The sequence below is a fragment of the Andrographis paniculata genome, unplaced genomic scaffold (genome assembly GCF_009805555.1).
Source record: "Andrographis paniculata isolate CXL003 unplaced genomic scaffold, ASM980555v1 Contig74END, whole genome shotgun sequence".
Taxonomy (NCBI): domain Eukaryota; kingdom Viridiplantae; phylum Streptophyta; class Magnoliopsida; order Lamiales; family Acanthaceae; genus Andrographis; species Andrographis paniculata.
This window is the reverse complement of record NW_026137611.1, coordinates 4,428,043-4,445,739: the sequence shown is the minus strand read 5'-3', so window position 1 is coordinate 4,445,739 and position 17,697 is coordinate 4,428,043. Positions and strand designations below refer to the sequence as shown.

General features: G+C 35.5%; 1 protein-coding gene across 1 annotated transcript; it reads left to right on the top strand.

Moving 5' to 3' along the window:
• Positions 1-15,439: 15,439 nt before the first annotated feature.
• Positions 15,440-17,352, top strand: LOC127266027 (anthocyanidin 3-O-glucosyltransferase 2-like). Its single transcript, XM_051296102.1, has one exon. It carries the CDS (start codon positions 15,586-15,588, stop codon positions 17,032-17,034), a length of 1,449 nt encoding a protein of 482 aa, XP_051152059.1. The 5' UTR covers positions 15,440-15,585; the 3' UTR covers positions 17,035-17,352.
• The last annotated feature ends 345 nt before the right edge of the window (positions 17,353-17,697 follow it).

Sequence of the window (17,697 nt, the reverse complement as noted above, 5' to 3'; positions counted from 1 at the left end):
GAACTGTTAGTTATATTTATTTATTTTTTATTTTTTAATTTTATTTCTTATGCAAAATTGTAAATATAATTTTTTATTTTTTGGTGTGATTGTTTTTTGAAATATTTTGAAGAGATATTTTTTTAAGGTATAATAAATTGTGCATATAATATAAAAATAATGACTATGTGTGATATATTTATTTTTTAATCTATATATTTATTTTTTACAAAATTTATATACATAAAAATCAATTGATATATTGAATGATATTATAAAATTTAAAATATAATATACAAAATAGTAGTAGTATATATGTTACAATATTTCTATATCATTAATAATTATATATTATTTATTAATATTACCTATACTTTATAAAATATAATAATATATAATAAATATATTATATTTGTAAAATTTGTGTTTACATAAGTTTATATAATTATATAAATCAATAAAAAAAATATTTTACAATTCTACAAAATTCATATAAATCCATACATAAATCCAATCAAATCTATAAGAATCCATCTAAATCAATTAATAAAATCCGTTGAATCCTAAAATTCGGAGGTTCCAAGACCGTTCGTCGATTTGTTGGTATGAGTTCCGGAAGTACTCCATAGAGCCTGTCCGTCGTCGGATTTGGGGTGGCTCCTTCGGTGGAGCCTGCACGGCTTCGAGCCTAAACGACCGATTTCGATGGATTGAATCTAAAATTTACTAAAACTCAGATAAATCTACGGGAAAGCTGATAAAAACATATTGCAAGAAGCATAAAGGCAAATAATTCGAATTAAAATGCATAAACAGGAACTAAAACATGAAAAAGAAATAGAGAAATATACGAGTTCATTTTCTTGTGCGTGTGTATAATGCGTTTTTTCCTAGTTTTAATCCTAAGATGGAATAAGCGTCTCCTCCCACTAAAAGGGGCAGTTCCAATTATTCCTCCGCCACTCTTAACCGCCTGGTAACCTCTCGCTGCTACCTCCAACTGCCTGATAACCTCCCACTACTACCTTCAACTGCCTGGTAACCTTTTTCCACTACCTGCAACTATCTGGTAACCTCCTTCTATCAGTTCCCTGGTAACCTCCTTTCATCAGCTCCTAACCACCTGGTAACCTCCTTCCATCAGCTCCCAACCGCTTCCATTGCCTCTGGACCGGGTTCCACTTGCTCTGAACGTTTTCCATTGGCTCTGGACCAGAACTACCGCTTGCTCCGACTTTTTTCCATCGTACTCTTAGCCGGTCCACGGGGATGTGTCCCTAACAGCCTCGAGTCAAATGGAATCTTCGGTTTTCCTCTTGTTGGCTTGTTCCATTGAGCTTTGAATAAAGTATGAAAGTGCATAGGCCCTCCACTAATGTTCAGTATGAAATTATTAACCTAGGGCCAACGGAGGTAGTTATCTCATTATTTATGGAAGTTGTTGCTTTATATCTTGTGGAGGCAACCTTCATATACTTTGTGGAAGCACCGCAGTCCAATAGAGGTAGTTGTTTTCAACCAAAAGGAGACAACAATTTATGACCTTATGGAAACATTGTTCCAGGATGGAGGCGTCATAATTCAAGGAGTTGTTGCCCTAAGGTCCATGGAGGCTGCTGCTTTTCGGCCCTGTGGAAGCACCACAATCCAATGAAAGTTGTTGCCTTCGGCTCTGTGGTGGCAGCAGTGTTTGGCTCCAAGGCTTGAAGCTCCATTGCTGTTGAGCGGCTCCGTGGCCAATGAGCTCTGGCTCTACTTTTGTCTTTGAGCCTCCTTCACGTTCAGGTGCTTTTGGACCCATGTCCAACAATGCCCTCCTCAAAAGGGCTGGGCGATTGCTTCCATTGATCCCATGTCCTTTTTCTTTGAGCCGTCCGCTTGAATCAACTGTGGTCACTTCTGTCAACAAGGGATCCTCCTCAGCCTTCACTTCTTGAACTTCATTTTCATCCCCAAACATCAACGTTTGATGGAGTGTCGAAGGCACACACTCGCATGCATGAATCCAATTCAGTCCCAAGAGAGCCGAATAGAATGGCCTATTATCGATCACCATGAAAGTTGATGATATTTCCTTTGTCCCCACCTGCACACTAAAAGTGATCATACCTGCTGGTTTGTAAGAATTCCCCATAAAATCGGTAAGCCGTACAAATGTAGAAATTAAATTGTCACTAGTCTTTCCGAACTTCCGTAGGGTCTTAATTGGCAACACATTCACAGAAGCTCCACTGTCCACCAGAACTTGGTCAAGAGGATAGCCATTCATCGAGACTCGAATCTGCAAAGACTTGACATGTTCGTTGTGACCAGGCCCGAGCCTCTTAAATTTTATCATGGTTGTCACATCATTCCATTCGAAGATAGGCTCCTTGTCAACGACAACTTCCCCTAACTCTTGAAATTCTTCTGGAAGCTCCTCCACTTGCTTCCTTTTTGGAAAAGACTCCACAGTCTGGTTCCTTAGCGGCTTCACAGCCTGCTTTCTTTCTGGAAGTGGCTCCAAAACCTATTTCCTTTCTGAAAGCGGCTCTACAGCTTGCTTCCTTAGCGGTTCCATAACCTGCTTTCTTTCTTGAAACGGAACATGCTTCCTTAGCGGCTCCACAACCTGCTTTCTTTCTGAAAGCGGCTCCACAACCTGCTTCCGTTCTGAAGGCGGCTCAACAGCTTGCTCTTTTTTTTAAAGCGGCTCCACAACCTGCTTTCTCTCTGAAAGCGGCTCCACAACTTGCTTCCTTGGCGGCTATGCAACCTGATTAATTTATGGAAGCGGCTCCAGAGCCTGCTTTTTTTTTAGGCGGCTCCATGGCATGCTTATTTGGCGGCTCCATAGTCTAATTTCTTTCTAGAAGCGGCTGGAAGCGGCTCAATAGCCTGCTTAATTTTTTAAGGTGGCTCCATGGCCTCCTTCCTTGGCGGCTCCATGGCATGCTTTCTTTCTGGAAGTGGCTCTATAGCCTGCTTCTTTTTTTGAAGCGGCTCCACAGCCTGCTTTATTGGCGGCTCCATAGCCTGATTTTTTTTCTGGAAGCGGCTCCATAGCCTGCTTCTTTTTTGGAGGCGGCTCCATGGCTTAATTTCTTTCTGGAAGCGGTTCTACAACCTACTTCCTTAGCAACTCTGCAGCCTGCTTTCTTTCTGGAAACGGCTCCATAGCCTGCTCTCTTTTGGAGCTTCCATGGCTTCTATAACCTCTACCTCCGCAGACTCCTTTTCGACTAGAGCCTCCACAACCTCTGGAGTCTCTGCCTTCACAAGCTCTAGAGCTTCCATGGCTTCTAGAACCTCTGCATCCGCAGACTCCTTTTCGACTGGAGCTTCCACAGCATCTAGAGTCTCTGCCCCTGTAGCTTCTTTTTCGTATGGAGTTGAATTTTCCGCGCTCAAAGTGGCACTAGGCTTCTTTTCAAACCTTCTTTTTGAGAATACCCTCCTTATGCAATCTGCAATGACATCAACGTCCATTAGAGGCTTGGCCTCATGTTGATTTGGTGTCAGCGGCTGCACTCCGGCTGTGTGCTGATGGAAGGTTGGCGGCTGCATCACTACGGCCTACCTTCCTTGCCCCTGTGTTTCGATGATCCTTTTCCATTGGAGATTAGCCACGTTCGGACCATGACATCCCCATGGTGGTGTTGGCGCATTCCACATAGGTTGTCCGCCTAATCGCCCTGGCGGGATCATGCCAAATGCTTGCCCCTCGTGGAGGCTCAGCACTGCTGTTCAAAACTTCAACGGCCAAGGGGTTCCAGCCCTCCGTAGTCTGTTGGCTCCAACGCTCCGCAGGCTCTTGCAAGACTTTCATAGGCTGTTGGTTTCAGCCTTCCATAAACTGGTGGTTCCAGCCCTCCACAGGCTGTTGCCAGCCCCTTCCTCAGGTTGTTAGCTCTAGCTATCCGTAGGTTGTTGGAACCAGCCTTCCACAGACCGGTAGTTCCAGCCCTCCGCAGGCTGTTGTTTCCAGCTTCCTGTAGGTTGTTGGTTTCAGCCTGATCTAGCCTACCCTGGCCCTAAGGCCTGAAGCATTGGATATTCTACAACAATTTTGTAGCTTTCTTAAGGCGGTACAAATGAACCCCATGTGAACCTCAACACCACTCTTCGAAAATTCTGAATTTGGTCCACTGGGCGTGCCAATTGTTGAATCCTAAAATTCGGAGGTTCCAAGACCGTTCATCGATTTTTTGGTGTGGGTTCCGGAAGTACTCCAAAGAGCTTGTCTTTCGTCGGATTTGGGGCGGCTCCTTCGGTAGAGCCTGCACGGCTTCAAGCCTAAACGACCGATTTTGATGGATTCAATCTAAAATCTACTAAAACTCAGATAAATCAACTAAAAAGCGGATAAAAACATATTGCAAGAAGCATAAAGGCAAGTAATTCAAATTAAAATGCATAAAAAGGAACTAAAACATGAAAAAAATAGAGAAATATGCGAATTCATCTTCTTGTGCGTGTGTGTAATCCTAGTTTTAATCCTAAGATAGAATAACCGCATCTTCCCACTAAAATGGGCAGTTCCAATTATTCCTCCACCACTCTCAACCGCCTGGTAACCTCCCATTACTACCTCCAACTATCTGGTAATCTCATTCCACTACTACCTTCAACTGCCTGGTAACCTCCGTCCACTACCTCAAACTGCCTGGTAAGCTCCTTCCATCAGTTCCCTGGTAACCTTCTTCCATCAGCTCCTAACTACCTGGTAACCTCCTTCCATCAGCTCCCAACAGCTTCCATTGCCTCTGGACTGGTTTTCACTTGCTCTGAACTTTTTCCATTGCCTCTGGACCAGATCTGCCGCTTACTCCGACTTGTTTCCATCGTACTCCTAGCCAGTCCACGGGGATGTGTCCCTAATAGCCTCGAGTCAAATGAAATATTCAGTTTTCCTCTTGTTGGCTTGTTCCATTGAGCTTTATGAATAAAGTATGAAAGTGCATAGGCCTTCCACTAATGTTCAGTACGAAATTATTAACCTAGGGCCAACGGAGGTAGTTATCCCATTATCTGTAGAAGTTGTTGCTTTCTATCTTATGGAGGCAACCTTCATATGCTTTGTGGAAGCACCGCAGTCCAATGGAGGTAGTTGTTTTCAACCCAATGGAGACAACAATTTTTGACCTTATGGAAACATTGTTCCGGGATAGATGCGCCATAATCTAAGGAGTTGTTGCCCTAAGGTCCGTGGAAGCTGCTGCTTTTCGGCCTTGTGGAAGCACCACAATCCAATGGAAGTTGTTTCCTTCGGCTCTGTGGAGGCAGCAGTGTTTGGCTCCGAGGCTTGAAGCTCCATTGCTGTTGAGCGGCTTCATGGCCAATGAGCTCTGGCTCCACTTTTGTCTTTAGCCTCCTTCACGTTCAGGTGCTTTTGGACCCATGTCCAACAAAATCCCTCAAACTCTGCATTGACTGTGTAGACTTTCTAAATCCACATAAATCCATAGACTTTTTAAAATACAAAAAAAAAAATCTAATAAAATCTCAAATAAATACAAAAGCCTATAAATATATAAGTAGACTTTACAAGTAAGGATTACCCATCACAATTAGCCACTTGGCATTACAAGATAATAACACCTTTAAATGATATAATGAGTCATAACACTCTCCCTTAGGTATCATTAACTGCAATGAATACGTCTCGTTAAAATCTTTTAGGAAAAAACACATCGGGACAAAAATCTTCGTGAAGGGAAAAGAGTACAATATTCATATATTAAAAATATTCTCCATTATGTGGACATCACTTGAACTCTTGCTCCCCTTGATGTGGACATCATTTGAAATCTCGCAACCGAAAAATCTCGACGTTCTATCAACTTCTCGAACATTGCAGTCGGTAAAACTTTAGTCAATAAATCTGCTAAACTATCATTGGATCGAATATGCAACACATCTATTTCACCATTTTTCTGAAGATCATGAGTAAAGAAAAAATTTGGTGAAATATGTTTCGTTCTATCTCCTTTGATATATCATCCTTTCAGTTGCGCTATACAAGCTGCATTATCTTCGTATAAAATAGTAAGATGATTATCATTTTCAGATCTCAAACCACAATTCTTTAAAATGTGGTGAGTCATTGATCCCAATCAGACACATTCTCGACTGGCCTCATGAATTGCTATTAAGTCAGCATGATTTGAAGATGTTGCGGTTAATATTTGTTTAGTAGATCTTCAGGATACCATTGTACTGTTGCATGTAAATATATAGTAAGTCTGAGACTTGGTTCTATGCGGGTCAAAAAGATACTCAAAATCTGCATATCCAATCAATTAATGTCAAGAATTCTTTGTATATAATAAATCGAGATCAATCGTTCAATGGAGATAACGAAAAATGTTTTTAATGCATTTCCAATGTCGTTATGTTGACATTGCACCAAATCTTGCTAATAAATTTACAGTAAATACTATGAGTGGTCTTGTACTCTTAGTCAGATATATAGTGCGCCAATAACACTTAATATGGTACTTCAGGACCAAATGCTTCATCACTCTCTAAAAGGATCCTTAATAGGATCGAAGTTCTAACGACCATTAGAGTACTTAATGAATGTGCTTTATCCATTGCAAATTGCTTCAATACCTTATGTGTATATACAGATTGATGGATCAAAATTCTATTTTCCAAATATTCAATTTTTAGACCAAGACAAAATCTCGTTTTTTGAAATTTTTAATTTCAAATTCCTTTTTTAAATAGTCAATAGCTTTCTGAACCTCTTTGGGGATTCCAATCAAATTTTAATAATCCACATAAACAACTATTATCACAATTTTTCTCTAATTTTTTTTTATAAAAATACATGGGCAAACATAATTATTAGTATATCCTTCTTTCATCAATGATTCACTGAGACGATTGTACCATATGCGACCAGATTGCTTGGGCCCGTGCAAAGACTTTTGTGATTTAATGAAATAACAATTTTTTGGCTTTAATTTGTATGCGTCAGACATATTAAATCCTTCAAAGATTTTTATGTAGATATTACTATTTAATGAGCCATATAAATAGACAGTTACGACATCCATCAGATGCATATCCAAATTTTCATGAACTACCAAACTAACAAGATATCGAAATGTTATTCCATCAATTATTGGAGAATATGTTTCATTAAAATCAATTCCAAATATTTGTGAAAAACCTTGGGCGGTGAGATATAGTTTGATTGCATTGTTGTGATACCTGATCAAGCCCTTTTGAGCCTACTTTCCAACTGTTGACTTGCTAACACATATTTCCTTAGCCACACATCGATAAGTTCCCCTCTAAAATAAATAAAATAAAATTTCAAATAAATTAAATAATATAAAAAAATAAAAAAATAAAATATACAATATACAATAAAACAACATTCAAAATAAAAAATAAAATAAAAATGGTTTTTCTGGAACAAATTTTGCTCTGAGGCTCTATCATATTTAGAAAGAATATAAAAATAAAAATTATACACATGTCTTCTAGGCGGTACTGATCTGGCGGACACGTGTTCTCTGGCATACCACGCAGGCTTCTCCAACACCAGAGGACTAAATGTACGAAAAATTTTCAATTACGGGACTATTTTAAAACAACTTCCAGTTACGAGATTAAAAAAATAATTTATCATTTTAATTATATTGGGACTACTATAAATTTTTTTCCCAATCAAATATTATTACTATTTGAATTTTTTTTGTATTATGATATTTTAAATAAGACAATTTTTCTTGTAACTCTCTAGTGGTTTCGAAATCCAATTTAAATTCTCTTATTCTAAAAAAAAATTGAATGATTCATCTTTATATTTTAAAAAATGTTGTATGAAACTCTTTTTTTACATTTTTTGTGTGATGAAAATATAATTTTCTATCTATATATTTTTTGCATGATGAGGGTGTTTCATGTAATATTTTTAAAATATAAGGAGTCGCCATGAAATTTTAAAAGTACAGAGAGAATTTACGCTGAATTTCGAAACTACGGGAAAGTTATTGTGATACCCTCTGAAGTTGGGCCGTTGCTTGGCCAACTCCCGTGTGTGGATGAGCCGGTATTAGGTCATCCGAGGCTAAATAATAATTAAATGTATTGAATAGACTGCTTATGTCAACAATGTGCACATTTTATTTTTTTTGGGAGCCATATCGAAAAAACGCTAGAGTTAAGTGTGTTTGCCCTAAAATAATTTGAGGATGGGAAACTCATCGGGAAATCTCTCAGGGTGCGTGTGAGTGGGATAAGAGCTTACTGGAAGGAGGATTCATGTTGACCTGTGGGGCCGGTCTACAATCTCAATACACCCGGCTTTGGGAGCTTACGAGCCGGGGTGTCACAGTTATAGACAATTTTGCCTTTAAATAAAGAAATATTTTGATATGATATTTTATATGCAAAAATATACTCCTTCCATCCGAGTCAAAGATATCCATTTTGTAATTTTCGTATCTCCAAGTCAAATGTATCCATTTTCATTTTTAGTAAAAGTATCTCTCAATCAAATATTAAAGTACCCTTGTTTTATTGTGCTTATTCTTTTGATTCCGCTAATGTGAAGGGTAAAATAAACTTTACATTACTATATTATACAATATATTTATAAAATACTAATATACTTAAATTTGCGTGCAAAAGTCAAATGAAAACTTTTATTCGGACGGAGGAAATATATATTTATATTCAAATATAAAATCATAAGATTGTATAGAAAAAAAAATAAGCACAATAAAAATATGATTATTCCGAACAATTTTATTTCGAGAAAAAATCAAATTAATATTCAATATATAATGATCTTTTAAAATATAATATTTAATCACTATTTTTATTCAAATTATTTCAAAACATAATTTATATTATAGACTATTCGATTTTACTAAAAATAAACAAAAATATATATCACATACTTTATTTATGACATAATTTTTATTTTTATTTTTTTGTATTTGCATAAAATATACTCCCTCCACCTCTGGTAGGGTGCAATATTTTGATTCCAATAGAATAATTTAGATGGGTAGGATAAAGTGAAAATTAGGTGATCTCATTAGAGAAAGAATTGTATATTTATTTTTAATTTGAGTGGTGTGATGTGATAAAATATAGTTAATTATTTTATATTTTAAAAATATTGCAAAGTATGTGTAATAGACCAAAATAACAATATTGCAAGATATGTGAGATGGAGAGAGTAATATTTGTTTTTCATATCTAACTATACTTACACTATAAAAACAATAGTATATTTGTAACGGAATTTCGTTCCTAAAGTTCACGTAGCTAACGTAATTTCATCCATAATTCCGTCTCTAATGTCATTTGTAACGAAAAAATAGATTTAGAGACGAAAATATTTCGTTACAAAAATGATATTTTTTTGTAGTATTACATGCACTATACAAAGACAATTTTACATTTGTTAGAAAATGGAGTTCGATCAAATCTATTCGAAAACCTTAAATAAGGTCAACTCCCTGAAGCATGTTAACTCACAGTTATAATAACACATTGTCAATAAAATAAATACTGAACTCCAAAATAATAAATAAAACAGGTATTTGATAACTCAATTCATTTATAAATCAACCTATATTTGGCAGATTCAAATTCAGAAGCAGTTCAATTATAATCAATTTTTATTATAGAACAAAAACAACCACAAAATCTTTCAACCCATTTACTCTACAATGACTAACCTTGGAATACAAGCGGCAGCTGCATTTATTGTTGCTGGGTTAGCGGTGCATTTACTCCACCTACTTGCATTAAATCCGCCAAACCTCCCTCAGTTCCTGCATTTATTCCAGTGACCCTACATTTATTCATGCACTTTCCCAGCTCCATATATAATTTTTGCATCATCACTTAGCCAATTTTTGGCTATTTTTGTGTAATATTTATTCTAGAACTTCTAGAAAATAGATAGTTTTTAGTAAGTTATTATTAGTTGTTATTTTTAGAGGTAGTTAGTAGATATTTTTAGATGTAGTTATTTATAGTTATTTTTAGAGATAGTTAGTAGTTATTTTTAGAAGTAGTTATTTATGGGCGATTGTAACCTTGAAGCTTCTAGAAAATCTTCCTCCTATAAATATCCTCTCTAATTATATATATTACCATATATACACAATAATATACATTCCATTTTCTCCATTTCTTTTTTCCCATATTTTTATCTAGTTTAATAATACGAGATTTTCGGTTTTGTGTCGCGAACAAACTGATTTTCTCCTCATTTTTCTTTTAATTTCAGCATATTATTTTAGCTAGTAGAATTCCTATCATATTTCTCCACCTCACCTTCACCCAAAAACATTTCATGTTCGATTTGAATTGTTCAATTTAGATTTCGGCAAGGTTGCGGAAGGGCAATAGAAGAATCGACTATTTCAGCCTGTTTCATGCCACAAACAGATTCCGAGTAGTTCAACGTATCTAAGTACGTGGGAGCCTTGTCGACCTGCTTAGTTTCTGTTCTGAATTCGATTCTAATTAAAGAGAGGTATCAAAGGGGTAGAGCAACTAGTGGAGCGGTTGAAAGAATAATTCATGGTGTATACGCGGTGGTCTATTGGGTAACAGAAATTTCTAGTGACAGTAGAGTTTCTTGCTTATAATGTTCTTCGTCGGGTGTTGCTGAAGTCTCGTTGTAAATCCCCTAAGGTCGAGTACCAACCGAGTCGAGAATCGGCTTAAGCGAGCAAATGCGATCACATTCATTCCTCCAAGCCGCTCTGCAATTATATATATATTTTTCGCTATCACGTCATCGTCATCCCGCTCATTTTATCCATGAAAATCTAGCCATTAAGGAACGCAAAAGTCAGACACAAACGCCTCGCTTCATCCTTTTCGAGATACGTATATTTTATTGTTTTTTAGTTAGATTTATTTTCTGCAATTTATCTTTTCAGTTCTTCAAATGCATTAACTAATTGCACTTCTTTTTTAATTAAATATAGGATATTCGCATATTCCCTGAGTTCGACCCGGACACTCACCGGTTAAAGAGATTTTTTATTTTTGACGAAGTTTTTAGAGTTACTACACGAACACGCACGACACTATTTTCATTTTATACATATATATATATTTGTATTTTAAAAGATATTTTTAGATCTCCAAAAATCTTCGATCACCTTACTACAAAAGAGATTTTCTTGATAGTCTACTACCTCGTGATGACTCAAACCAACCTTTCTGAATAAATTTAAAAAGTTCATTAGGGTCACATATTATAGATTATGATAATTACCTACGTCTTAGATTTCTACCCAAACATAAACAAAACTATTAAACCGCTTCACGATAGATTAAAGGAAAATCCGACACCCTGGACAGATATACATACAATACTAATACAAGATATTAAAAGAAGAATTATTGAAATACCATGTCTCCACCTAGCTTACCCAACCTGCTAAAAATAGTTGAGACAGATGTCTTTGACATTGGCTACGAAGGAATATTAAAACTACTATAATATAATAGGGAAGTCATTATTCAATTTACTTCTGCTCATTGGAATGAAACACAAAAAATTAACTATAAAAAAAAATATTCTAAGTATCGTCCTTTGTATATCCAAATTTTAAAGTGATTTAATCAAAAAAAAAAAAAATTCTGTTACGAGTAGACTGTAAGAGTGCAAAAAAAATCCTACAAAAAAACGTTCAAAATCTTGCCTCCAAACAGATCATTGCCTGCTGGAAATGAAATACTAAGCATTTTTTACTTTTATATTGAATACATAAAAAGTTACACTAATTATATTCCTGATTTTTTAACCCGAGAATTCTTACAGAACAGGACAGATGCCGCCGAAACCTGTCAAGCTCCATGTCAACAAAATTGAGGATGATCACCAAACACTACAAAACCCCAAAGACCAACTTGAAGATACAACAACTTTCAAGCCATCATCGGTAAGATCAATACAGAAATCCCTAAAACAGATATTTGAAGATGGCGACCCAACAATAGGAGCAATCAATTCCTATAATGGTAACTTTCAATACTTTGTTACTCTCAGTGAAGAGATTTCTGACTCGGACAAAAAACCTATCTCGATCGAGCCAAAAAATTTACAAAAAATTCCTCAGCTAAAACCCCTACAACAAGTTCCTGAACTACAATCCCTGAAGATTCTCCAAAAATCTTCCTATCCTCATAAAACATATCAAAGAATCATCGAAAACACTGCCTCTACCTTAATTAAACATGAAACTTCAAAGACACCCTCTGAGATTCTATACTTTCAGAAGAAGATGAATTCGAAACATAAATAATATTTAAAAAGGGGTTTGTCTTTGAGGTTTTATGTTTAATGAAGGCAGAGGCAGTGTCTTCGATGATTGATTAATAGTAGAGAATATTTTACCCATGGTCAAAAATTTTGTAGAAGTTATTTTCTCCAAAAAGTGTTTCAGCTGTTTCAAAAGGGTCAAGGAAATCAAACTCTTTTTCGATAGTAGTAATATTTTGGTAGGTAGGTTTAAGGGACCATTCAGTTCGAGGGGTTTGGGTGAGCAGGATTATAGAAGTAGATGAAGAGGATTTTGTAAAAGAGATGTTTACAGAGGGTTTAGCTAAAACGGCAGCAGCAATATGTTTTATGAGGATAGAAAGATTTTTTGAGAATTTTCAAGAATTGTGGTTCAGGAACTTGTTGTAGGGGTTTCGGCTGAGGAATTTGTTCTAAAGTTTTTGGCTTGGTCGAGATAGGCTTTTTGTCCGAGTTAGAAATCTCTTCATTGATAGTAACAAAGTATTGAAAGTTACCGTTATAGGAATTGATTACTCCTATTGTTGAGTCGCCATTTTCAAACCTCTGTTTTAGGGATTTTTTCATTGATCTTACTGATGATGGCTTGGAAGTTGTTGTATCTTTAAGTTCGTCTTTGGGGTTTGGTGGTGTTTGGTGATCATTCTCAATTTTGTTGATGTGGAGCTTGACTAGTTTTGATGGCATCTGTCATATTCTGTAAGATTCTCAGTTTAAAAAATCATGAATATAATTAGTGTCACCTTTTATGTATTCAATATCAAAGTAAAAAATACTCAATATTCCTTGCTAACAGGCAAAGATCTATTTGGAGGCAAGATTTTGAACGTCTTTCTGTAGGATTTCTTTTGCACTCTAACAGTCTACTCGTAAGAGAAATATTTTGTTGATTAAATCACTTTAAAATTTGGATATACAAAGGACAATACTTAGGATTTCTTTTTTTATAGTAGAATAATTTTTTTGTGTATCATTCTAGTGAGCAGAAGTAAATTGAATAATGACTTCCCTATTATATCTTGTAGTTGTTTTAATATTTCTTTGTAGCCAATATAAGAGGCATCTGTCTCAACTATATTTGGCGGGTTTGGGTCAGCTAGATGGAGACACGGTATTTTAGTAATTCTTCTTTTAATATCTTGTATTAGTGTTGTATATATATATGTCAAGAGTGTCGTATTCTTCTTTAATCTATCATGAAGCGGTTTGATTTTCTATTTATGTCTGAGTAGAAATCTAAAACGTAAGGCTATTAGAATTATATTAGTGATATGGCCCTGCCAATCCTAGGGGAGAGGGCTATTAGAATTAGATAGTAAAATTAGTAATTATGTGGTATTTTATTTATATATTATTGAGCATTATAGTCCTGAATCAGTGTTTTTTTAGATTTTTAAAGTATTTAAGAACATTACAATCTTGATTTGAGCTTTCTAAATATGCTTCTAATAAACTCAGGTTCACATTTTTCGAATAAACATATAATTTCACATATTGACACTCTTGAATGATCAGTTTATTCAAAATATGTCAACCTGAGTTTATCAGAAGAAACACTTCCTAATTATATTATTAAAAGTATAATCTATACATATATACAAAAAATATATATTTTTTATCAACTCCAAAAATTTAATAATTTAATATAAAATATTATTTTTATATTATCAATACACTTCTCATACCCAATAAAAAAAAAAAAAAAACTACAAAACTCGTACAAAACAAACACACACTTGGATATACCAAACATCTCTATATTAATGTTATACCAAAAATTTAGATAGTATATCTGAAGTATCAGTGTAATTGGGTAATACTCTTTCGTATTTTACACACGCACCCGCACACCAAGCGAGGAATGTCTTACCACTTGATCTACATGGGTATGACGCACAAACTAAAGTACATAAAATGTTTTATATATTGCATAAAACTCTATTGTGTTAATTTAAAATTTGCACAAAACATCCTATTTGTCCAAACTTCATATTTGATTTTAAATAAAAGCTTAAATTACGCAAATTTTATGCAAATAAAAAACGTAAAATATTTTAAATAAATTTTTTTAATAAATTAAATAAATACATAAGTAATCATTTATTTTTATAGTATTTTTTTAAAAAAAATCAATTACAATTTCTCGTTTGAACAAAAATTGTGTTTAGTACAAATTTTACATATTTTATCCAATAAATAAAATACAATATACTTGATGCATTTTTACTAAAAAATACAAAAAAATGCTATATAAATTACCCACATAAAATGTGCCATACCAAAATTGTGGATACGATATTCAATGCAACAAGAAATTTCATTCCAACTCAACCTAAGTCGGAAATAAGATTTCATACTCCTTTGATCGAACTTGAACAGTCCACTTACCATTTGAAGTTACCGCATCTAAATAAATAATTTTCATCTATAGTCTCTAGTCCATTCTCCAATCAATTGATGAGGATAATATAAAATATTAAAAGTATTAAATATTAAAAATATAAAATATTTTTGAAAATTTAATTACTAATTAAAGAGAAAATACAAAATGCTAATTAAGAATAATAATTAAATATTATTTTTTTTATTTTATCAAAATTAACAATAGAGTAAATTTGACAATAAGAAAATTGTATTTTTAATGTGAAAAAGATAGTATTTTTAATGTAAGTAAAGAAGAAGAATAACAATATAGAAAATTTATTAAAAATTTAATAAAATGTAATGGATAAATTAAAATACTCCCTTCTCTACAGGATATAATTTTTATTTTACTGCAAACGAAAAATTTACGAAGAATATAATTAATAAATAATTAAAAATATATTAGTGAAAATAATTATTATATAATAAAAATAATTATAAATACGTCGAAGGAAGGGAGTAGTATAAATTGATTATTATTTATTAAAATTAAAATAATAAAATTGTGGATAAATAAATTGTTTATTATGAATAAATTTAACTAGACAAAAAAAAAAAAAAAAAGTATTGCATAACTACTCTGACCAAGGGAGTATTTCTTATTATAACTTCCTTTTGAAACTATTCATGTGAAACGACGGAATATTAAACGTTGATAATAATATTCCATCCATCCTAACTAAAAAAGTATACTAAAAATAAAAACCCAATTTAACAAAAGCCACAATAAGTCTCACAGAAAAATCAGGAGGACAAAAGGAAAGGAAACACAAATAAAAAAATATCTTTTATAATTTGTGATCCTCTTGTCTCCATCCATCCACAACCTTGCAAACACAAGAAATTAACAAGATAAAAGAACATATATAATCCACATACCTTCAACTGCAACTGCAACTGCAACCATGGAGTCTGCTCACAGTCACAAGCACCACCTGATCTTCCTTCCCAGCCCGGGATCGAGCCATCTCGTCCCTGCCCTCAACTTCGGAAACCTAATCCTCAGTCGAAACTCATCCCTTCGTATAACATATCTACTCATAGCCGATCTTCATACTCCGAAACCTTCCCACAATTCAATCCTACCCATCCCCAATCCTTGCCTTCAATTCCTCAACCTCCCTAAACCCGAAACTCCGGTCAGCTCAAGTTTCCATGACAACAAGCAGAAGCTGGCTTCGGTACGCAGCACCGAATATATAAACAGGCATAGGCCACAAGTGAGAAAAGCAGTAGATGATATTGTCAAGAACTCGGGGGATCGAATAGTTGGATTGGTTGTAGACATGTTCTGCGTGAGTATGATCGATGTTGGCGACGAATTCGGGATCCCTAGCTATGTGTTCTACACTTCTAGCGCTACGTTTCTTGCGTTCAAGATGTTCTTCCTTAGGCTTAGAGATGAACATGGACAGGATATTACAGAGTATAAGGATAGTGATCATGAATTCCAAATCCCTGGATTTGTCAATCCTGTGCCTGCCAAAGTTATGCCTTCTATGATGCTGGACAAAAATGGCGGATCGGAATTGGTGATGGAATGCGCACGTCAGATTCGTAAAACTAAAGGAATTATTATCAACACTATGGAAGAAATGGACGCAACCGCCATAAGAACCCTAATTGACTCGAAAGGTGAAATTCCCCCAATTTACCCAATAGGACCCGTAATTGATCTCGTTCCAGTTCGGACTCGAGATGAACGAATCGAAGACGATAGTATAATCGGTTGGCTGGACGCACAACCGCCGTCGTCGGTGGTGTTTCTGTGCTTCGGCAGCCAGGGGACGTTCCCCGCGCCACAGATCGAACACCTTGCGTGCGCAATCGAGTTGTGTGGCTACAGATTTCTATGGTCGCTAAGAAGCCCTAAGGGAGGAACGGCGGAAGAGATCTTACCAGAAGGTTTTCTCGAGCGAAGTAGCTGCGCCGGGAGAGTGATCGGATGGGCGCCGCAGGCGGCGGTGCTGTCGCACCCGGCGGTTGGGGGATTCGTGTCGCACTGCGGGTGGAACTCGGTGCTGGAAAGCGTGTGGTTCGGCGTTCCGATCGCCGCCTGGCCGATGGCGGCGGAGCAGCAAGTGAACGCGTTCCACATCGTGAAGGAATTGGGGATTGCGGTGGAGATTAAGATGGATTACAGAGGAGACGTGGATTCCGCGAGCGTGGTGGAGGCAGAGTTGGTCGAGAAAGCGATCCGGGCGGTGATGGGCAGAGAATCGATCGGAATTCGGAAGAAAATTAGGGTTTTGAGAGAGAGGGGATTGAGAGGTTTAATGGCCGGGGGTGGAGGTTCATGGGAGAAGTTCATGGAAAAGCTAATTCATGACAGTAATTCTTCTGCTTCAACTTAGCGAATAAAGGCTGGTGTGTTTGAGTACGTATGTAAATTGTTTCGTTACTTCGTGCTCCCTACTTATGTACCCAACAGCAATGGCTCGGATTTGGAGGCCCTACCCTCTGACACAAGGGTTTTTTTTGGAAAAATTTGGTTTGGGTTTGGGTTGAATTTGAATTTTTTATGAGTTTTGGAAATCTCTTAGGTTTATATTTGAATTTAGTGGGTTTTGTTAAGCAGTGATGTGATAGATAATGATTGCAACGATGTGATTATTAATTTAGTTTAATAAATTAATTTAGACTCCGTCCATATACCACTTTGTTATGTCCACCCTTTTATTTTTGTCCGTGCCACTAATTTTGTCATTATTTTTAACAGTGTTATACATTTAAGTCTTATTTTTAAAAATTTAATTTATAATTTCATTAATTTTAATTATACTAATAAGTTATCCTAATCGTAATCTATAATTATTTTTACTACACGATGCTTACTTCCAATAATATATTTTGAAATTATTGTCTATGTATTCCCTCATAAATTGTCATGCCTACAGTAAAACAGATAAAAGTTCCGGGAAATAGGGAGTATTACGTAAGAACATGCAATAAGTATAAAGTGTGATGTTTTACCCGCGGAAGAACTTCTAGGAAAAATGGTTCCCAGTAGAAGCCTT